Source organism: Erpetoichthys calabaricus, chromosome 10 (genome assembly GCF_900747795.2).
Source record: "Erpetoichthys calabaricus chromosome 10, fErpCal1.3, whole genome shotgun sequence".
NCBI lineage: Eukaryota > Metazoa > Chordata > Cladistia > Polypteriformes > Polypteridae > Erpetoichthys > Erpetoichthys calabaricus.
Window position 1 is genome coordinate 120,669,539 of NC_041403.2, and position 24,320 is coordinate 120,693,858.

Genomic DNA, 24,320 nt, shown 5'->3' on the forward strand with positions numbered 1-24,320 from the left:
CCACCATTATGTGTGGTTTTGTTGTTCTGGTTGCTATGGCATTGCTATAGGTGACATCCACGGTCATGTCTCACATGTCATTGGGGGTCAAGGGTGTAAAAGTCAGATTGGAGATCGGATAACAAATTTTTCCCTGTTGGTATGCGACTTCTTTGATTTTCTAGTTTAACTGAATCCTTGCTTTGTTCTTTGACTTTTGTTTTTTGACCGTCAGTTTTGGAGAAAGATTGGATGAACCGTTGGTTATGGAATTAGACTTTTCTTTGAATAGAATTTCATGTTCTGCTTATGCAGTCTTTTCTTGTTTGTCCCTGCACAGGCAATACAAGAAACATGGTGGTCTGTAGAGCAACATAGGATGACACAGTTCCATTTCAAAGAACCCCACCTGGCTCAGCTCATGGTTAGGAGACTGTGGTGTAGCGGGTCCACAGCTCAAGTTAACAGAGCAACTTTTTAAATAAATAATCACCGCACTTGTGGCTTAGAGAGGGCGCGTGGTATGTGTGGCAAGATCGGTTTCCAGGTGATGCATGATGCGGACAGTCCTCACTAAAGTGCACAGGTGAGGAGTTGTCTGCATCTGTAATTGATGCCGAGAGCTGCTAATTGCCACATCTGATCCACGTCCCCGTAATTTAATAGAAGCGCGAGGCGGCTAGAGGAGGGGAGGAAAAGAGAAAGAAACGGAGGTTAAGGGAGAGGGAAGCAGGAAAGAGAAAGCCAGTAAGAGAGAGAAAACGAGCGACTGCAGACTCGCGCTGTTTGCAGGCAGCTGGGAGAAGCGAGCCTGAGTGGGGTGTTTGGCTGGCACCCGAGGGCCGACAGTAGTGGTCGCTCCAGCTGAGTGCTTGTTGGGAGCAGGAGGGACCAGGAGAAGATTGGCTTGCTGCAGCAAAGGCAGCGGGAGTCAGAGATTTGGAGTAGAATCCCCGCATGAGCGTCCTGGCCGTTGGGGAAAGCCAAGTCTCGGTCTGGTAGGTGCTGAACGAAGCCAGGGATCGGGAGGCCACCAGACCAGTCGAGTGAAGAAAGTCAGCTGCAGGTAGGGTGACTCCCCTGGTGCATAGCCTGGATGGGAGAAGCAGGGGAGTCACCAGTAAAAGAAGGCACCGGGCTTTGTGTGTTTAAAGGGACAGCTTCCACCCATTGTTTTAACCTCACTGGTTTTTTTAAAGAATTTTTTTTTCTAATGGATTTTAACCTCCACGATTTCACCTCTGCTTTAATGGATTATTTATTTAATGACGTATTTTTGAGACACTGCACTTATTTATTTGAACACTGTTTTGTTTGCTGGTTTTAATAAAAGCACTTGGCACTTTTGCACCATCCCCTTGCTTTGTTGTGCCTCACTGCCTAGCTCAGTGGTTCTCAAACTGTGGGGCGGGCCCCCCTAGGGGGTGCGAAGTAACAAAAAGGGGGGCGCGAAGATGTGAAAAAAAGAAAACAAGAATCGAAAATATGAAAAATATATCTATTGAAACCAAAACAAATTAACTTAAACTACATTCTGATACTAGAAAAATAAATATAGAGTTAGTTAAATGTCAATAAAAATTAAGTAGGTATAATAAAATATGCATCTATGATATATCATTAATTAAAAAAGAACAAATTGGTATTAGTGGTCCCCTTTCAAAAAAACGTTAGGGGGGCGCGATTAAAACTGTTATGAAAACTCAGGTCGCAAATACTTATAGGTTGAGAAATGTTGGCCTAGTTCATCGGTGACATTACTGATGGTGTCGGGCTCAAGAGAAGATGGAAGCATGGGGCGAACCCACATTGTCACAGAGACCCATTGTGAAGTTTACAGTATATTACTGTAGGTTTCTTTGTGACATTCTGGTCTTATTTTACAGTCAGATGGACTACTAGGCTATTGGAGCTGCTGAAGCGACAGCTGGCAGCCATAACAGCCTGAGACAGAAATCCAGCATTGTCACTACCTATATGTGCCTGAGTGTGTCCTGTGATCGTATGCCATTCTTGGTGTCCACTTTGTGTCCAGTGCTGATCTTGCATTGTACAAGTCAGGTTCAGAAAATTAATAAGTGGAGTAATAGATTTATTATAAATCTTTCTGACAATCATGAGAAAAGGTAAACCTTCTTCCATTCATCCATCCATCCATTGGTCTTGTTTGGGGTTACTGGGAGCTTGAGCCTGTCCTGGTAGTAGTATTGTAAGGCAAGCACCTGCCCAGGATGGAATGCCAGTTCATCTCTGGACACACTTAAAGGCAGACAGATACTCAAACACATATACAGAAATTCTGGAGAAAGTGAGAATTACAAGCATATCTTTGAAAACTCATGCAAACATACAGAAAGCATAGTGGGACCACAGAGAGGGCTCTCCAATCTGGAGTAGTTGTTATCATTAGGTGATTTAAAAGGTGGGGGTGCATTATAAGCAATTACAGTTGGAGCCCAGGCAGATTAAGTGACTTGCTTAGGGTGTCATAGCAATCCAAAGGCCAGAACTGAAGCAGGCAGAGTTGTGCTTTAAAATCCAGTGCCATAGCCACCACACTGCAATAGTGATTGGCATCCACACTCTTAAAAACAACTGTTCTGTAATGGCTTGTTGAACCTTTGCTTGACTTAAAACATTTAATTCTGGGAAATGGTCTTCTGCATATGAAACTGGTTTATTGGGCTTTAATAGGACTCCTAATATGTGGGCAAAACAGAAATCTTTACTGTATAGCAGGCTACCTAGCGGGACACTACTAGATCAAGAAAGCCTGAACTTGGCCGTGTTACTGTATGAAGCAAGAGTCCTATCAAAAGCAGGAACCCACTGGCATTTCACAATTCTGTTATCATTTATTTATGGACCCTGTTATGGATCTAAAGGTTCTTTCTGGAGCCTTCATGTGCATGATTCTTTTGGGAACCAAAAATGGTTCATCTATGACATCACAATGAAGAAGCACCTTCATGTAAAAGAGTCCAGTTACTACAAGGCAGCACTGTTACCTCACACGATTCCATTTTAAGTCAAAAAGCTGATCAGTTAGTTTGAATTTCCAATTTTCAAATCAGTTCCTGTGTTTGGTCATTAGCTAGTGAATAATATTAGAGTTACGGTCATCAGGTTTAATCTTTAGACATGAAGCTGTTAATGACTGTGAACCTAACTGTGCAAGTGATTTCAACTCTTATAAAATCGTTATTAGATTATTCTCACAAAATACTACATGTGTGGGAGAAAATTGATTTTTAAAAGCTTAAGAATTAACTATTTTACATTAGCATGTAATCTTCCTTCCATCCATCTTCCTAACCGGCTTATCCACGGGGCAGCTGGAGCCTATCCCAGCAATCATTGGGCACAAGACAGGAACAACACCTACACAGGGCGCCTGTCGATCTCAGAACAAACACTCACACTACGGCCAATTTAGCAGTGGCAATTCACCTAGCTTGTATGTCTTTGGACTATGAGAGGAAACCCATGTGGACATGGGGAGAACATTCAAACTCTATGCAGAGAGCACCCAGGACACAAATCCCAGTCTCCTTACTGTGAGGTAGCAGTGCTACCAGTACATCACTTTGCAAAATGTAATTATCCTTGAAAGGAAATACCATACCATTTTGTAAGCCTGTTTAATCCTGAGCAGGGCTGCGGGGGGCAGGATCCTATCCCAGCAAGCTTAGGGTGCAAGGCTGGAGCAATCTCCTGGACAGGGTGCTAGTCCATTGCAGGGGAACACACTCACACTCACTAGGGCCACTTTAGCCTCACCAGCCCACTTACCCATCATTTCTTTGGACAATGGGGGAAAACTGGAGTACTCAGGGGAAACCCACACAGACATTAGGAGAACCTGCAAACTCCACGCAGGGAGGACCTGGGACTTGAACCCTGGTCTCCTTACTATGATGCTGAACTGCGCCACCCAAGAAGGGAAATGATTTCATTAAATAAAAAATTACCCTGACAAAAAACAACTTCCTAATCTCTTTTTAGGAAGAGAAAATATTTAAAGTACAAGCAAAATAATTTAATCCCACACTACTGAATAGAACATGGGAGTCAAGCTTCAGTAAAGGCAATATTGATCATTGTACCAGATATTAAATATCCAAGCTTAGATTAAATAAAAATTGTGATTAAAAGATATCAGATCAGAACATCAAGACACTACATTGTTCTGAATTATTCCAACAAAACAGCACACCATCCTTGAGACGTGCTAATGTTCCCTCACATGAAGACATTCTGTACGAAATTGGCATAATGAAGCATTTCCATATTGTATGAATCAGCTTCACAAGACAGCAGACCATTTCAATGAGCCATCATAGTACTTGTACTCAGTGTTAAAATATTATACTCTCATCAAGTGAAGATTTAAGCATTTCTTAGAAAAGTAAATAATAAAAATGAGATGATTATTGACACACTGACATCCAATTTGTAATATATGATAGCTTACTGAAGCTTCCATTTTTTTATTTGAACAAAACACAGAGATAAACAGACATGGCAACAAATCAAAAAAACGTGACACACGTTGTGTGACTCTCACACTGCTGCAAAATATCTAGACTATGTTCAAAGCACCAAATTGAGTTTTGTCTTTGGACTGATCTGAGGTTCCATGTTCCTTACCTCCCTTTATGTGTTTTAAGCCTAAAACTCACCTGAGATAACAGACTCGTTCCAGCTATCCTGATCGTGCGGTAGTCCAGAGGCATCTGTCCAACACTCTTCAACTCTCACATTTTCTTTGTTTTCATCTGAGACTTTTATTGAACTGACTTTACACTCAGAGTCTCCGGTGGCCCCAATAGGAACCTCTGCACTTGAGGTTCGTGAGAGACGACCTTCATTTCTTCTTTTTGGTGAGCCTCTAACCTCTTTTCCATGAAAACTGCAAGAAACAAATGAATATGCTACAGATTTGGTATGTCACAGTTTAGATTAGTCTAAGGAAAGTAAATAGCTGAAAATAAAATTATAAATCCAGTGAACAATGTGTTACCCTAGGGAGAAGAAGAGAGGCATATTAGAGGAACTTAAGGCAGCACATAAGGGGAAAATGGGCGATGGAAGATCCATTACAGCACCATGCATTATATATGTACTCCATTTTTGAACTAATAACATATCTCCAACTTGAACCTTTCCCCTTATTTCCAAAGATTGTGGATGCAATCATAAGCCAAAGATTAAGACAAGGCCAGACACACATTTGTTGCGCATAAACCATCCATCCATCCAATGACCTAATCAAATAGTGGTCATGTGAAAACAATGTAAAGCATACCCAGGCTTCTTCGTGTCTGTGTAAATTGTTCCCACAACAGAAGATTCAGGAAAATAAATTCTCAAAGGCCGAGCTTGAAATCTTTATTTAAAAAATACTAAAAAGGCCAAAAAAACAAGGGCTGGCAGAGCAGCATCAGGTTAAATTAAAACAAAAGCTTCACAAACAAACATCAAGCTATATGATGTCTTTTTTATCCATTAAATTTTGAATATTTCATTTTTTATTTACAGGGTTGAAGTGGGCCAATTCCTACCACAATGGATACAATGCAAGAACTGGACTGGGAACTGAACCCTGGTATCTAGAGCTGTGAAGCAACAGTGAGAACTACTAATTTATTACCTTGTCATCCATTTCTAAAGCAGTTCAACTGAATTTGCCATTGTGGGAGCTACAGCATACCCCAGCGACATTAATAATAAGGGCATTCAGCCTTAAAAATTGCAGTTCCAATATGCTCTTCATAATATAAACATCACCTGAAACATTATATTACGGAGCAAGGGAAGGTTACCCTGGTCTTCATATGTTTATATTCCTCCAGATGCTTAATTAGAAGCTACTTCTTTTGCTAATGGAGCCTGTGATTTGTTCTTATTTTTTATTCTGCTGCATTGATAACATTTACGCACTATATATTTCACTTTCCCCGAGAAATTCTACAAATAAGTCCACAAACCAGAGTGCATTAATAGCCCCCAATCGTCTTTGATTAAAAACAACTCCTCCCTGAAAACCATTCACAGTGTGAGAGGTCCCATCTTACTGGTTAGCTGATGGCAACTGTGTTTCTGCCACTACAGTACTTATTAAATGTGTCTAATCAATGGAAAAAGAAATAGCTCCATATCTGAAAATAAAATAAAGGGAAATGCGTAAAAAACTGTATTGTTTGGACAAGATTTCAAGGTACAGCTGAGGACGTGAGGGTGTCCATTTGGGTAGCCTACGGTTAGCGTCGTTGCCTTATACAGATGATGTTGTTCTCTTTGTTTTATCTGACTGACCCACAAAAGCGACTGAGCAATTCGCTGCTGAGTTTATGAAGTGGTAGTGGTGAGGATTAGCACCTCCAAGTCTGAGGTCATAGTTCTCTCTCAGAAAAGAAAGATTGTTCTCTCCATCTGAGAGGGAAACAACTGCCCTGGTTGAGGAGTTCAAGTATCTCAGGATCTTGTTCACGGGTGATGGACAAAGTGGATGTGAAATCAACGAGCAGATTGGAGCTGCATCAGCTGTTTGGTGGAGCCGAGTCTCAGCACAAAACTCTCACTTTATGAACTGATCTACACCCCTGTCCTCACCTGTGGTCATGAGCAGTTCGTAATGACCTAAAGAATGGCATCATGAACACATGTTTCTAAAATTAGGTTCCTTCACAGGGTGGCTGAGTTGACAGTCTGCACAGAGATTTGAGAAAGCTTCAGAGTAGAGTCTCTGCTCCTCAGGATTACAAGGGGTAAGTTGAGCTGGGTTAGGAATGTAGCAAGGATGCCCCCTGGAGGACTCCACTAGAGCTTCTTTAGGAATGTCCTGTGCTGGAGGAATTCTATGTCTTCACTCGCTTGGGAATGCCTGGGAATTCTCCAAGAAGACCTGGAATATGTAGAAGGAGACAGGAATGTCTGTGCTGACAGACAGACATGCAGGCTGGGATAAAGGAAGGATTCATATCTGGTCAGGAAGCCACAACATTAAGGATCAGGCAAACGGGCTTACTGGGAATATGTAATTCCCTCACATGACAGGTGGCAGTGTAACTCAGTGCTGAATCTGATTAGAACACCCACAGAGTGGCGTGGGATTTGGAGTCCAGGGGCCTCATGTATAACGCCGTGCGTAGAACTCACACTATAACATGGCGTAAGCACAAAAGCGGGATTGTGTGTACGCACAGAAAAATCCAGATGCAGGAATCTGTGTGCACGCATACTTTCACGTTCTTCCACTACATAAATCCTGATCAGCGTGAAAAGTAACGCACGTGCACGCGCCTTCTGTCCCGCCCCAACTCCTCCCAGAATTACGCCTCTTTGAATATGCAAATCAATATAAATAGCCTTCTGTGAAAAGACAATGGGAAAAGCACAGGGGAAAATATAAGAATTTCAGCGAATACCAAGTGGAGGCAAAGGAAAAACGTACTATTTGTTGGTTTAAGCAGTGGTATAATCAACAAAAGGAAGTTGATCGAGTGACAGAGTGTTGGAAAAACTCGAAAGATCAAATTCACAAAGTCGCACAGTGCCCGAAATAAAAAAGAAATCACATATCAAAGTCGCCGTGAAAAGGCAAGTCGGAGCCCACCGTCTGAGTGTCATATGAAAGCGTATTAGGGTACAAACAAACAACATAGGCACACAGTGGGAAAAAAGCACGAAATGTCAACTTTAATCTCGAAATGTCCACTTTAATCACATAGTTTATTTTGCCATTAAAGTAGAACATCATAAACTTCATCTTAAAATCGTTTATTTTACTAGTTTCTCAAGTAGCATGTTAAATGCTTTGTTCTGTGTTTGATCTTCTATGTGCTCTATGTGTGTAAATCACTATGTGCTTCCGTTCTTTCTCTTTCTCCGACAGGACACAGAATGCATTACATTCGAGATATTACAGCTCTCTGAATAATTAAAATACTGAGATGTATACATTGTGAAAGATAGAGGTCTCCGTGACCCCTTGAACCCTCTGATCAGACGTCAGACACCAGATAAAAATCCAATTATTATTTATTATATAATAATAATGTGCACCAAGCACCCTACACTCCACAATACTCATAAATAAATCAATAATCAATACAAAAATCAATCCTCCACTCCCAGACGCATTGCCACCCATCCACCCAGCTCAGCTCGACGTCTGGGATTTCCCATAGTCCTTTTATATTCCCTGACCCGGAAGTGTTTCCCATCCTACAGTCCATGTGATTTCTTATCACTTCCGGGTCAGATAAAAAGTCATTTTCTTCAACCCGGAACTTGCCTACGATGAACTTCCGGGTTATAGGGCACAAACTCCTCTCTTGGCCTCCCTGCAGCGTCATCTGTTGGCCCCTGTGATATCCAGCAGGGCTGTAAAGGAAAACTCCATCGTCCATGATTCCCTGCTGGTATTCGGGGCACTTCCATGCAGCAGGGACAGCTCCATCTGGCGGCCTGGGGGTGTTGGCCAGGGTGACAGGCCGGCCATATCCCACAACATGATATCATTTTCATGATGATAGGAATGAAAGCATGTTATTAAACATGGGAACACGGTGGCACAGTGATTGTTCATATCTCACGCAAGAGGCTTGCTGCACCATGTGCGACCTTCGATGAAATAATTTATTACAGAAGTACTGTCTCTTTCAAACGTACTAACCTCCAATTCCTGTCCATACTTTTCTTTCTCCAATCGCCACACAATCAGCTCTGTAATAGACGTTAAGCCATTTGTAAGCTTAGAACGCCGATTCTTCAAAACTTTTAAGGAACATTGAAATATCTTCGTAGTACATGTTTAATTATTCTATTCGTCTATCCTTCCAGTGTCGTGTCAGCACCAGCAAGAATACAGCGCAAGGCAGGAGCTATCCTTGAACTAGCTATACGCTGCGGCACCGTGTCCTCACATGTTTAATTATTAACAATACAGATTATTTAAATGAAGTTAAAGTTTTATCTGTACACTATAAGCAACATATTTTGCTGCATTTCATCTTAAAAATGATATTGTCATCATACGCGCTTTATAAAGTAGCGCAGGTTGTGCAATATTATAACTGTAGTGTAAGTTTACAGTGAGGTGATTGTACTTATAAGTACAAACAGTTCTACAAGGAGCACTTGATGGACTGATTGAGTGCGTTTATAGTTCTTGGGATGAAACTGTTTCTGAAACGCGAGGTCCGTACAGGAAAGGCTTTGACGCTTTTTGCCGTGGTTGAGGTAGTGTGTACTTGAAACTGTATACCGATAATTCTCTTTCCGATCAGCTGCTGCTGTGATTCACACTCAGATACAGTGATATAAATACTCCGAGTGGTGCAGTGAGAGTAATATGGAAAAAGATGATCCGCAGTGGCAACCCTTAACGGGAGCAGCAAAAAGAAGAACAAGATGCAGTGAGCGTAACAACGCTAAAGCAGTTATGGTATGTGGAATACTATGGCTATTCCCTGGCCCATTATATTGCTACAGGTTAATTACAATCAGATGCATTACACTAATAAACAATATGCAGTTAATTTCAGTGTATTTATAAAGCCGCGTCAGGAATGTGGAGCTAAGAAAGAAAGGATGAGCACACAGGAACAGTAGTTTGACCATTCTGTGGACCATTATATTGTTACAGGTTAATTACAATCAGATGCATTAAATTTATGAACGATATGCGGTTAATTTCAGTGTATTTGATAAAGCCGCCGCCGTGGATGTGGATCTAAGAAAGGGTAACCACACAGGAACAGTAGCACTGCTTTGACGCTGGGTGCCGCCAGTCTGCAAAACCGAGCGGAGAAATTGCATACGCCAAGGTATGAGTTACCGTGGAAATGTGCATGGCTTTACGCCAAGTTTAGGTTTTATACATCGCGGCGTATGCACCGTTTATACATGAGGCCCCAGGGATGCAGCCCTGTAGGGTCTTTGGAGACTGCCAGAGGGCACTGCCGGAGGAGGAATGCCATGGTTTCCACATAACTTGGAAATGCTCTGGATGACTTAGGCAGGAGACTGGAAGCAGCCCCCGGGTAGACTTTAAAAGAAAGCCTGCTGCCTCATTTTAATTCAGTCAGTCTCTTGGAGGTGGAAGCAGACAATTTGTATTTGTATAAGGTGTCTGGTTTCCTTGTAAAGAAGGTGTTACAGTTGAATAAAAAACATTTATTTGAACCAGAATTGTGTTTGGTCATGATTGTGTCTGTGGTTTGGGACTCAGTGGCAACCCCTTGTGGCTACAGTGCCTTTATATGCTTCATTATTAATAACAGTTTGTTCTTGCGGTGCATTTGCAAAGGAAGCAGTGCTTAGGAGTTGTGCAGTGCATGTACCTTCACTTGGAAAACACGACCCGTCACAACAACGGGATTTTCTGTGCATGAAAAATGAGGTGATCGATTGTGAAAAGTAAAACCGGGACACTTCACATGTCTGTAATGCATCTATGAATCCCAAACAAGATTGCTTGCATTTACTTAAACATATTAAACTCACACCATTACTTTATTCCCATCACACTTTGCTCCTTACTCCAGTCCCCTTTTCTGCTATGTGCCTTCCTGGTCCTTAGGTGCAGAATACATCAAGTCAGCACTCATCTATATTTTATAAAAGCCGAGGCATGTGGAGTCTGTTGATGTTTCACAAATGGAGTTACTGAATGTGCTAAATATTGCATTGTAACAATCTTTAACTATTTTGTCCTCATTATATTTTTTATTTGACAAACAGTTTCATTAAGATCAACTTAAAAATTCTGATACTAAGTAAAAAAATAATTCACAGCAAAATGTGAAAACAAATTAGAAGAAGCATAAGTTATGGTTAAAAAAGGCAGAAGATTTCTGACAGATACACACAATGCAGGGAGAAGCCAGTAACCTTCATAAACTCTTCCATCTCCATTATGGTTGCTGCTGACTTCTTCATGACCTTTTTGATTTAATGACCAATGTGAATTTGTTTTGATATTGATAACATTCACTTTGGCTGCTTTGATTACCTTTATTACTTAATTCCAGTTATATTTAAGAAGAGGACGCACATTGAGGATTGCCAGCAAGATCCTGGGTTTGGATTCTACTGTACTGTAATTCACACTAATAAGTAAAAAACTGAGAAAGGAAAAATAAGCATACACATCTTTTACAATGAAATTTGGCCTTTAAATCTAGTCCTAAATGAGTGTCATTATGCAATACTTGTAAAATTCTCTTTGTTGTGTTTGGGAATATGGCATGTTTTGCCTGTGCTGAATGGCTCATTTTTAAAAGTATCAATTTTTTATTTATTTCTAACCTTTTGTCTACAATAACTTTGAGGCCTACAGTACTGAGAGGTTTGAAATTGTTAGCACTAAGATATTGAAAGCCTCCAACAGCTGTTATACGTTCTTATATTTAGCCAGATTAAAAATGCAGTGGAATATTATGACTGTTGTAGCCATGTGCATAACTCAGATTGTACTTAGTAATAAAACTGTCATTATAGGAAAAAAAAATGTTGTTGGCCTTAAATATCTCAACATTAAGTCCAACTTATACATATATTAAAACCACCCAGAGCACACAGAAGCTTCTGTTGACATCATTATTCTCACGCTATAGCAGTTCACCCTGTAATGACAGGTTTTCGTCATCCATGTTAACACTGCACACTGTGAGTGGCACTGTGGCATCTACTCATCATTGTGCCAACTGATAATTCAGCAGTTTTCCAGTCCAACCCCATAATGACCAGCTGCTGTTGTCCATGTTAAAACTGCATTCTGGGAGTGGTACTGTGGCATCCACCCATAACTGTGATTGTGACAGCACTTGTGACAGCTAAATTTATGGCAACACTGCAAACAAGTAGCCCCAAGAGAGAACTTACTTAGACGAACACAAAGCCAGTGATGTGTAAAGTTTTATTTCTTCACAGATCTTGATATAAGCACTTGTACTTTCGTTTTGTTACAAAACTGCAGTACAACAGTTCACTTGTGTGCCCAACAGCTCCAGAGTTTGAATTTCTACCTGGTTACTATAAGCAAGTTTTCATGTTCTCTCAATGTCTGTGTTGGGTTTTCTCTAAGATCGTCATATCCTCCTGGACTAGGTAACTAACACATCTGAGCAAGTGCACCCTATTGTAAACTGGCACAGTGAATAAGGCCGAAGTCTGGCGTGCACCTGATCCTTCCAAGAGAAGCTCTATTCCCCAAATCAAATTACATGTGTTCAATAGTGAATGAAAGAAGGACATCCTGACACTGCTGAGCTACTTGTTTGGCTTTACACTTTGTAACAATCAAAACCATATTTTAATCCATTCACTGCATTACAAGCAGCAATGTAAAACAGATGTGGCTAGATGCTGAGTTGTAGTGGAGTTTTATTAAGATAATGGAGCCTGACTTGATAATGGAGTATCATCTCACCTGTCCTGCCGATGTTTTGTGGCCAGAGCACGATGCAGTTCCTCAATAACTCGACTGGGGGGCAGTGGGACATGGACTACACCAAGATGAGGGGATCCAGTAGGTGTGGAGTGCTGACCTCGAAGAGTGGCATTGTGTGACTCCGATAATTTGGTTGCAAAGTCTTGCTCTTTTGGAAGAACGGAATTCCTCAGTGCTGGAGGAGATGTGACCTTCCCCACTGATTCAATCTGAGAGCCTAGGAAGAAACATAAGGAAATTTAACTTCCTTCTCACCAAGCGTGTGATAGTGCCAGTGTCATTTAAAAAGACTGCATAAACATTTTGAATTTTCCAGTATGGTGAAACAAAAGTTATGATTATATAAGTTTTACATAAGCTGAGATACTGTTCCTATAGATGGAAATTCAATGACTGTTCCTTATCTGACTAATTTAATCACCAATTGGACGTTGGTACACTTTGGTTATACTGTAGATACTGTGAAACACCTGAGCTTCACCAGACTGGACTACTTTGGTACTGTGTCTCTTCAGAGAATCCTTAGGTACTGCTGGTTTGACTTTGTGTTGAACAAGCGGTTGCTCACAGAGTCCCAAGTCAGGCACATTACCTGCAGTGTGACAGAGATTCAGCTACGGCTCTATGGCTATGTGGCACAATTCCACGAAGGTGGCCCAATTCACAGGATCCGTATTGCTGAGAACCTGAGTGGCTGGACCAGGCCAAGGGGATGCCCCCATAACACATGGCTGAAACAGATAGAGGGTCACTTCCAAGGAGTAAGACTGGACTGAGTGTCTGCCTCGGGGGGTTGCCAAGTGGGATCCCGAGCTGTTTCGTTGTGCGGTGGGTGAGGCAGTGTGCTGTACCAGTGCATGCTCACCAACCTGACCTGAACTGACCAGAGCTTTGTAACTTTCACTATTCTGCCTTTAGTTTCATGAGTGGAAGTTGTGACAGGGGGCATTTTGGGGAATATATTCAAAAACAATGCTTAGAAGAAAGAAAAAAAAACTTTTTTTTTAACTTTTCTTAACTGTGCATTGGCAGTATGTTGGCCCGATACTAATGCCTTATGACTCCAGGGTCACTGTATGTGTTACATTCCCAAATATGTGCATGTTCTGTGACCTGGTGACTTTAAGCCTACTGCACTATTAGGTTTTTATTTAAAAAATGGTCATTTACAATAACGGGCGCTAAAACAGTAGTGCATAAACATTAGTAGGAACAGTCTATATTAAATGGCAAGGGACTTTGACCTCATTCTTTTTGTTGGTCGTATTTTTCTTTCTTTCAGCCTTTCTTTTGTTGATGTTTACTTGCTGAGTTGACCGTTCTTTGTGGGCTGCCGCTGTGTATTGTGTGTCTTCAATTTTCTGTGACAGTAATACTGTCTTGTACGTCCGCTGGCTTGTACGTCCATAATATACCTTTAATTTTCTCTGGCGGTAATACAGGCATGCGCGTCGGTAATATGCCTTTAATCTCTTCTGACAGTAATACTGGCTTGTATGTGGCTGTAATATGCGTCACTGTATTGTGTACGCCTCTAACTTTCTCTGACAGTAATATTACGCATTGCACTGTGCCCCACGCATGCGCACTTCACCAGAAGCCCTGCGCATGCGCACTTCACCAGAAGACACACACACACGGACACCTGGACGCACAAAGGGATTTTATTAAAGAGGATGCATACACTAGTCTCTGTTTTTGACATTTGTCCACACTACCCCAGTGTTTTTATCCCCTCCAGAGCCATACATTACGGAAAACACCGGCTCGGCACTGCAATGTGGATGGGTGAAAACGTAGACTTTTGAAAACTCAGACTCTAATCACTCTCTGACTTGTTCATGCTTATTATATAGCCATTCATTGACTGGATCCTACTCATTACAGCGTCTCAATCCTTAATTGGTCTTGCTTTGCAGACGAAAACCAATATCCTCACGTAGTGCAGGTGGTGGGTGTAACAGAACAAGATGCAGAGGACAGAAAGATATGGAAGAAGATGATCCGCTGTGGCAACCCCTAACGGGAGCAGCTGAAAGAAGAAGAAGAAGAAGTGGACACATGAGAGTAGCTTTCCACGGTACTTGTTATGTTATTTACCTGTGTGTATCTAAACTATGTTTTGTAAAGTATGAACATGTCATATTAGCACAAAAGGCAAATAATTTATTGGTTGTGATAAATCCTGTGGTGTTACAATTCTTTCAAGGAGTTTTCTACGTGCAAGCCCAGTATAGTTAAATGTCTACATCATGTGCAATAAGCAATGTGAAAACACCAGTGTGGATGGAGATCATTTTTAAATGAAAATGTAGTGGTGTAGCTGTCACCTAAATTGGTCTGGTATGGCGTAAGTCTACCCAGCACAAGTCAGGAGACCCTACTGGAGTTAGTCCCTGCTTTGCACTGGATGCTCCTTTAACTTGACATGGCACATCCGTTCTTTAGTGATCTCATGAATGCCACAAAATGAGCTACAAAAAGTGAACCAACAACAGCCAACTTTTCCTCTCCTTTCCTTGAGACTTGGAAACGATGAAACAGAGAACTATTATTATTTCAGTAACATCCTTCCCTGTCCACCTCTTTAAAAAAATTGTTTTCCAGAAACATAATTGGGTATTAATACAAGAAAATCTCCCTTCATTTTCAGGCCTAGCAGATATCTTAAAAATCCTGAATGATTCTTTGAACCTTTTGAATTTTCCAGCATATGGTTAGAACAGTGCCAATCATGTTGCATTTATGCACAAGCGTACTGAATGAGTCCAGCTCAAACTATCTGCTTCATCAGTTCCATTTGGTCTTTTTTGTTTGTGGCAGAAAAGCCTGATTTTTCAGATCTACTTATGGAGTCCATTATACCCACATAAACATACTGTAGATCACTTATGGAAAACAACTCTGTTTTTTAGTTGATTTTTAAAAAGTATGAAGGATGGTTGAGTTTTCTTGAAGGATTATATGTGTGGGCACAAAGTGACACTGGAATGTACGTATTTTGCAAGGCCAGGCTGTACAGATATTCAGAATATTCATCAGGCATAATAAGTGAATGAGTTTGGTCAACCTTGTTATGAAATTGAGTTACCCTGTAGGCAAGCGTTTTGTTTCTTTTATTCCTGGTCTGCCCTTTCATCAATCACACTATGAGCTGCTGCCATCAGGAACACGACCTTCACTTGCCTGTTGCCATCACGACAGCAGAGAGTGACAGTGGCCTGAATCTCTCTAGTGGAGACGCATTTTAGGGGCTTTAATAGGGATGCCCAGGAGATCACGCAATCAAACAGGAGTGAAAACATTATAATAATAATAATAATACATTTTATTTCTGAAGAAATACAACAAGCACCTGTGTCACTACCACCTCTGGATATTTCTGTATATCATTTCTGCAGTTTAATCTTGCTGCATAATAACCTTCATCTAGAAATGGACATGAAATGTGCGTACATTCAAAAGGGATATCAATTAACTCCACCAGGAGAATTCCACAATTTTAACAGTAAATGCTTGCTTATTTGTTTCAGTTTTTGCCTACTTAAATAGGCCAACTTGGACATAACTGGCTATGAGGCAACATTCCAGATGTCAGATCACACCATCATACTCAAATTCAAGGGCATTCTTGGCATGTAAATTTTGGTATGGCCACATGGACCTGGGAGAACAACGCTTGCCAGAAAGCCACAGAGAATGGGTGTGCGTTCCAAATGTGTGAATGATCCTTCAAGCCCCAAATATTGGCATATAGCAAATGTTTGCGGGAACACAGCATGTCTGGAGGGCCTGCCTTAACCTCCCAAAAACAAACTAGCAGGGACAGACGCTGACAATTAATATAACTGAAAAAGAAATATTTTTCTAGATTAGAAATTACATTGAGCATATCATGGAAAATGGCAAATAAATCCAATCTAACGACTTAGTTGAGCTACCTATAAACATTTTAACAAGATGTGAAATTATGGAGGGGAGTTTACTACTCATTTAATTATTGCACAACAGTGCCACCCAGAGGGAAGTGCTCCCCTTGTTCTTAATGCCAAGATGTCCCGGTTCTGCTGTTCTACCGAGGAGCACCAAACACTAGTGAACGACCCCTTTTACTAGTCGCAGTATCTCACAGTCTCTGTGTTCTTCTCAAGGCAATTGTGTTGTTTTTTGATTTGGCACAGTAGCAAGTGCTGCTACCTCGTCTTCATGCACTTGTCCCTGGCTGTGCCAAGGAAGTTGGCATGCTTGTCACAATGACTGTGTGGGTTTTGCTCCCACATTTCACAAGAGCACATGTATTGTGAACAGGTGACGCTGAACTGGCAATGTATCGATAATTGTGAGTGTGTGCATGAAGGTGCCCTGAGAGGAAATGTCACCCCAGTAAGGCCTGGATCTTGAGTTGGCATCCAAAGCTGTGGGGAAGGTCACCAGCCCCATTGACACTGAACAGCTGTGATGATGACTGAAAAGATGCGCACTCTGTTACAGGACATGCTATATTATACAGTAAATCCATCCATCCATCCATTTTCCAACCCGCTGAACACAGGATCATGGGGGTCTGCTGGAGCCAATCCCAGCCAACACAGGGCACAAGGCAGGAACCAATTCCGGACAGGGTGCCAACCCACCGCAGGACACACACAAACACACCCACACACCAAGCACACACTAGGGCCAATTTAGACTCGCCAATCCATCTAACCTGCATGTCTATGGACTGTGGGAGGAAACCGGAGCGCCCGGAGGAAACCCACGCAGACATGGGGAGAACATGCAAACTCCACGCAGGGTGGACCCGGGAAGTGAACCCAGGTCTCCTAACTGCGAGGCAGCAGTGCTACCACTGCGCCAGCGTGCCACCCTATGCAGTAAATACAATCAATAATTTATACATCACCGTGATTTATACTTACATTGGTTATGGAAACATCTATACATTTTTGTTGTATTTATTATTTTATGAATAGATTTAGCTTCCTTTTAGACACATATAGAACGTATTTTAGCTAAGAATGAGCTGCATTACACAGTCTCTTTTAAAATGCTAAACATTTAGAAATAAATTAGAAAAGAAGTTTAGAGCAGAATACCAAAAGGAACTTGCCAGAACATAGAAGGCAATGAGAAAGGTAAAGAGTGTGAAGGAGGGACATATATGGAGCTGTGCCACTTATTGGACTAATGCTGCATATAAATAAGATGATTAAAGGAAGAATTAACGCATGAATTAATGCCAGAATGTTGTCAGCCTTTCTCCAAGCTAAGCCCCCTGGACCCAACAGGAATGGCCCATCCTGAGCCTCACATAAGAAACTTGCTTGATTTCTTCTGTAGATGAGACTCTTGTTTGATGATTTTCATGTGTGTTATCAAAGCTGCACATTCCAAATTAAAATTAAACTAAATTTCGCTAACGTTTGTGTGCTTTGGCCTGTTTTGGGGTGTTTTGGAGCATTTTCAGGCTAGCATTAAGGTTGAAATAAAAGGACCTCATTCTCCCAGAGTGCATGTGCTCCCCTGCAAACTACTTGTGCTGTACACTAGACAAACTGATCGGTGCAGCACACATTACGTTTAATTTAAATGCAGAAATGTAACTGCTGGTAACATCCTGGTGACTGAGCAACTTTGAACACTAAATCTAATAAGCTCCTGGAAATGAGACTGAATTAAAAACAAAATTCACTTTATTGCTGAATGATTTTCCCCAACTTGTGTTCTGAGTTGATTACACTCGCCTTTCTGCAGTGCTCACTCCTCAAGGCGCTTTATTTAAGTTCAGTACAAAGTAAGCAATGGCTGCTTTAGAGTCCTACTTAGAAAAACATAAAGACTCAATGGCAGAGAATGAATGTGCAGCCTTTGATTTTTTACAGCTCACTGATACCATGTCTTCTTATCTACATGACCCAGCTCCTGAAAATTATTATGTCAAAGTCCCATCTCTGGAAACAACATACCTTCGATGCTAACTAGTTTGTTCAGTAGCTTTGCAGACAAGCCTGTCGTGTGTGTAGGGCTTGAATCTTCTGGGGTGCTGCCTTCGGTGTCTTCTTCATCTTCCTCTTCCCTCTTTTCTGTTTCATTATTGTCCTTATCTTCAGCACATTTCTCATTCTCAGAAGAATCCTCAGAAGCAGGTGGAAGTGCTGGCAGCTCCTCACAATTAGGGCTTATTGCCTCCATGGCTTCACTGTCCTCTTCATTGTCACTCGCTGTAAAACCCACACATTAAAAAAAAAGGTGGCAACAAATTAATGAGCACAGAAGCAAGTCTGACTGGCACACCCTTAACAGCAGAGTGTGAGCTTCTATATTTTTAACTTGAGGTTGTGTTAACTAGGTGGTATAAGCAATTAGAACTGCAATGACAATTTCTTATTTTAATTTCTAATTAAAACTAAAAGTGGAAACACCTGCAGAAGGTGTGGATTTGCACTATGCTTTAATTTCTTTGCTGGTTTTACACAATGACAAAAATAGAAATTGTAACACATACATGTGGGAAATAATTTTTAACAGAATACACATCATTTTGGCATCCCTCAAGTGGATAGCGTGGGTTGGAGATTGTGATGTTAAGAAAAATGAACTCTGAAAGAGAAACGGCGCTTCAAAACAGTTAGTTGTCATTTGCTGCCCCCTAACGGTCATTTCAAATACCGCAGTGAAACGTTTTCTTGACTTCACAGTTAAATAAGGTAAATCGTGAAAGATAATACTTTTTATCAGACAAATTAAATGTCATAGAATTTAGTTGTTATTATTAATATACTTTATTAAAAATTATTCATTATTATTGATGGATGAATGGTTATTATTGAAACAAGCTATGGCGGGTTGAAATCTATGTAATCAACATAGACCTCAGTGCATTCAGCAATAGTGCACCATCTATTGGAATGTATTTTGTAATACATCTTGCAATAAAATGCATTGTATTTGCTATTTTAACAGATGGTTCATCACAAACATTAGCACAGCTTTTATGAATCCAATACCAAATGGCATCTAGCAGATGCATTGCAGCACAGGATGGACACACAGACAGACAGACACTTGTACTTTTGCTAAGGTGGATATTTTAATTCTCTTTGTTAAAACCCATAATTAAATAGGCTAGATTAGTAACATCTTAAATGTAATTAACATCAATGCTTTTTATTTTAATTATAATGAGAAATATAAAAAATCCTTCAGCTCAGGAGATACTCCTCATGTTTTCACAATTCTGTTGATGTCATGTACACAAATATTTAAAATGTCATTTCAAATGTGAAAGTAATTGCACTTTGTGTGTACCATCATGCAGACATAATGATGCTCTGTGACTTATTTTGTCGACCAGGGCAGGTGCCTTGTAAGGGCTTCAACTTCTAAACTTGACCTAAAAGAAGATCAGACCTTTATCTAAGGCTGTGTCCACACTACTTCATTTGTGTTTAATAACACCGACATTGGCCTCTGTTTTCATCTTTTGTCCAAACAATCACATTTTTAACCAGTGAAAATGGAGACTTTTAAAAATGCAGAGGTGTATTCTTCTGAAAAGGTTGGCTAAGCATTGCATGTGGACAGGTGAAAACTGAAGCACAGGCTCTAATAACACTCTGATTCGTCTGAGATCATTACAGGGCCCTTCCCTGATTGGAGGATGCTTATTACACCGCCTCTTTCCCTGATTTGTCACCCTGCACAGAAGAAAGCCATATTCCAATGGAATGGACACAGGAGAGTTGCTTTCTGTAACACTTGTTGTGTTGCATCTAAATTGCGTTTTGTACGGATTGAAAGCTGCAAACATGCACAAAGAGCTAATTATTTAACAGTCACTACAATTTTGCGATAATCCCATGACTTCAACTAATGATGAGTGAAACAATTCATGTGAAATTGCTTTTGCAGCAAAAAAAAAGAAAAAAAAAAAGAAAAGTGAAACAAGTTGTATTCATTTGCTGTGAAATTCGTGAAATTGACACAAGAAAAAAGATGCTCATTCCTGTTTGGAAGTGTTTACAAATTTTAATTTCACTTCTGCTTGTCATTTAGTACTTAAATAATGATCTGTAGAGGTAAAAAAAAAACAAATTACTGGATTTATTTTTTGTAATGTCACTTGTGGACATCAGATGTGTTCTGGTGATACCATCTCTACTTTGTAGTTACAATAAAAATCCTTAAGATGCATCAGAGACTGGCATGAAACTCCATACTGCTTGGAAAGTTCACATCCTCAACGTGTTCTGAAGAAATCAAGAAACGGTAAATGGTGGTTGTTAGGTAACAATATTGGGGAGGTGGCTTCCCATTAAATGGTATTTTACTGTGGAAAAAAACACTGTAATGTACGTAATGGGGTGTTCTGATGTGTCTTAGTGCGGAAAATATGCAGCATGCCACATTTTCAAAAGATGCACTACAATCCTCTGCAGTAATGTGAACGAAAGACAATAATAGAGTTGACTTTATTGATGTGCTACAGATAATATGAATTACATGGCTACACAAAACAATACCAACAAACACAGACGGGTGAAGATAGATAGATAGATAGATAGATAGATAGATAGATAGATAGATAGATAGATAGATAGATAGATATGAAAGGCACTATATGACAGACAGACAGACATGAAAGGCACTATATGACAGACAGACAGACAGACAGACAGACAGACAGACAGACAGACAGACAGATAGATAGATAGATAGATAGATAGATAGATAGATAGATAGATAGATAGATAGATATGAAGGCACTATATGACAGACAGACAGACAGACAGACAGATAGATAGATAGATAGATAGATAGATAGATAGATAGATAGATAGATAGATAGATATGAAAGGCACTATATGACAGACAGACAGACAGACAGACAGACAGACAGACAGACATGAAAGGCACTATATGATAGACAGACAGACAGACAGACATGAAAGGCACTATATGATAGATAGATAGATAGATAGATAGATAGATAGATAGATAGATAGATAGATATGAAGGCACTATATGACAGACAGACAGACAGACAGACAGACAGACAGACAGACAGACAGACAGACAGATAGATAGATAGATAGATAGATAGATAGATAGATAGATAGATAGATAGATAGATGTGTCCCCAAGGGGAAATATTCCTTGTTTTCAATGCTGAAGGAACATTTAAAACCTCAAAAAAACTCTTTTAAGTGAGTTTTGTGCTTTTTGTTTTATAATTAACAGTGGAAATTGAATTTTAGTTGGAGTTTCACAGTATTTTATGTAAATGCAACTTGCCTGTTTCACTCATTATTGACTTCGGCCAAATGTTTACTGCAGCTGGTGATCAATCCTGCACATCGGCTAGGAGGCATTTTGTCTCATTGTACCTTACAGAACAGCTTCAAAACTGTGATGCTGGTGAACATTCTTGCATGAACATCCTTTTCATAGTTTCATCAGTGATGACAAGCTGTCCTGGTCCCATGAAAGCAAAACTGGCCTAAACAATGATACTGCCACAAAAAACAATGATTCGTGGGCAGGATGAGGTCTTACTTTTAGAATGCAGTCTTTGATTTTTGATAAACATATTGTTTCTTATTTAAGCCAATAAAGTTCAGTTTTAGACTGATCTGTCCAAACACTATTCTTCTAGTAGTTTTCTGGCTCATCCAGGCAGTCTTTAGCCAATTTTATGTTCTTCTTGGAAAGTAGTTGCCTCCTTGCTATTCTCCCATGCACACTATTCTTGTTCAGTGTTTGCCTGATGGTGTGTCATCATAAACGTGGACAGTGCAAGACAGGTAAGCAGATGCTTCCATGTTACCCTGGTAGATCTTCAGAATATGATATGCCTTGCTCTTGGAGTGATTTTTGTTGGCAACCACTTCTGAGGAGTGTTACAAGGCTGCTGAACTTTCTCCATTTGTATGCTCTCTGCCTTCCTGAGGATTGGTGAAGCCCAAAGTCTTTATAAATTAGTTTGCAATGTCCACCAACTTGATAACAATGAACTCTTTTTCTGAGAATTTCCCTTTCATCCAGGAATGACATACATTCACAAACCTGTACGGTGAAGATCAGTTTTTGCTAGAGAAGAACCAGTTTTATGCTTTGCAGATGGTACACAGCCATTCTGACTCACACATGATTGTCATCCCATTGGCTGACACGCCTGAGTTTAATTATTCTCTTAACTGAACTGAAGATTCTAGAAGTTCTTGTACTTTTCCTGACAGAGATATTTAGTTTTAGATCATTTTTAATCATTGAATGAATCAAAATGTATAATATTTTATGTTTTTTTTGTTTCATTGAATTCTGTTCATCTATTTTTATTGCCTAAATGAAGGCCTAATCACATTTTAGGTCAAATTTTTACATATTTTGGAAAAAGTGCAGAAAACTATGTGGAGTCTGCACGTTCTCCACTTTTATTGGGTTTTCTCCATCTACTCTAATTTTTCACTCGTATCCCAAACACAGTCGATGGACTGCTGCTTCATCCAGGGGTGTTTCTGACCTCATGCTCGATCCTGTCAGGATAAGCTCCGGACCTTCTAACCCTAAACTGGGTAAAGCGTGTATGACGATGAAAGAATGAATCTGATTAAGTTGTCTTACTGGAGATCCACCATGGGAATCCAAGAATGGAATAAGGGAGTTCAGAAAAGGCAGAGAGATTGGAAAGTCAAAAGATCAATAAATTGAGCTAACAAGGGTAGAATTAGGGAGGGGTAGCGTAAGGTATGATATTTTTTTCCTAATTTAACAATAAAAAAAGTTGTATTCACCTTGATTTTAAATGGGGACATGAAAGGAAGTTGAGGTCAGATAACATAACTGATCTTTAGTAGCAATATAAGCATATTAATAACAGCAAATCACTTTAAACTGCCAGTATTTTGAAATATTATTTTGATTGGAGTGATTTGTCACTGTTTTTACAAACCTGCCAATCAAAACAACGATTTTTGAGACAGGATGTTGGACACGTCTTTTAAATTTGAAATATTTCTTTTACTCGTACAGATAAGAATCAAATACGTATGGAAACTTTTCACAAGCAGAAAGATGTCTGTACTTGGTGGCTCTTTCAACATCAGAACACATTATGTTACTTTTTAAACAACAGTCCAAGCATTTTGAAGTCTGTTAAAATTGTAAAAAACGTAAAAAAAAATGTAAAAAAAGTGTAGCAGTTAAAAAACAGGAACAGGCAGATTTACACTTATGAAAATGTTGCAGATTAATGGGATAAGAAATATAATGTTATAATAATAATACTGAAATACCCTGGACAAAGTGAAACGTTAGAAAGGGGACACATCGAGTCTTTTCTCTTCATTTCAGGATTAATTTTTATGTTTTCTAGTGCCGCCACTTTTAACAAATACTGCAGTTGTCGCAAAGGGTAAGAGAGTGGCACCACTCGTTTGTCTCATGTGTACAACTGACAGTTTTGTTGTGCTGTTTAGTATGAATTTTCAACAGCATTTTCTCTGTTGATATTTTTTGTTGCTATTTAACAGAAGGCCATCATTAATCACATGCCCTGTGTTTCCTAACTATTCATTGTTTTTACTTACATATAAACAGAAGCTTGGTGAAGAAGCCAAAAGCTTACTATTGAATTAACTTCAGATTCTGATTCAACCATGTTGAAAATGGAAAGAAAATTTGATTTCAGCATCATGCCTGTATGAGTGTCTGTGGAAAATCAAAATGTATTTTCACACCCTAAAACTACAATTTTTATCCAAATATTATGCATTCTTTTTGCATTCCTGGATGACCACATCCTTAAAAAAGATACAAAATTTAAACTGTGTGGTTTCCGAGCTATCCGCTCAGTACGCTGAGACCTGTATACAATGATAAC

General features: G+C 40.0%; 1 protein-coding gene and 1 long non-coding RNA gene across 2 annotated transcripts in view; one reads left to right on the forward strand and one right to left on the reverse strand.

Annotated features, from left to right (window-relative positions):
* Positions 1-24,320, reverse strand: part of LOC114658425 (phosphatase and actin regulator 3-like) — a 212,000-nt gene that overhangs the window by 72,355 nt on the left and 115,325 nt on the right. The window contains exons 5-7 of the mRNA XM_051932833.1: positions 18,406-18,660; positions 12,419-12,656; positions 4,662-4,891 (exon numbers count right to left, since the gene is read on the reverse strand). Coding sequence (XP_051788793.1) covers positions 4,662-4,891; positions 12,419-12,656; positions 18,406-18,660 — 723 coding nt within the window. The remainder of the gene's footprint in view (positions 1-4,661; positions 4,892-12,418; positions 12,657-18,405; positions 18,661-24,320) is intronic.
* The window catches only part of LOC127529407 (uncharacterized), a 266,837-nt gene that overhangs the window by 8,342 nt on the left and 234,175 nt on the right, over positions 1-24,320 (forward strand). The gene's annotated exons all lie outside the window — the stretch shown is intronic.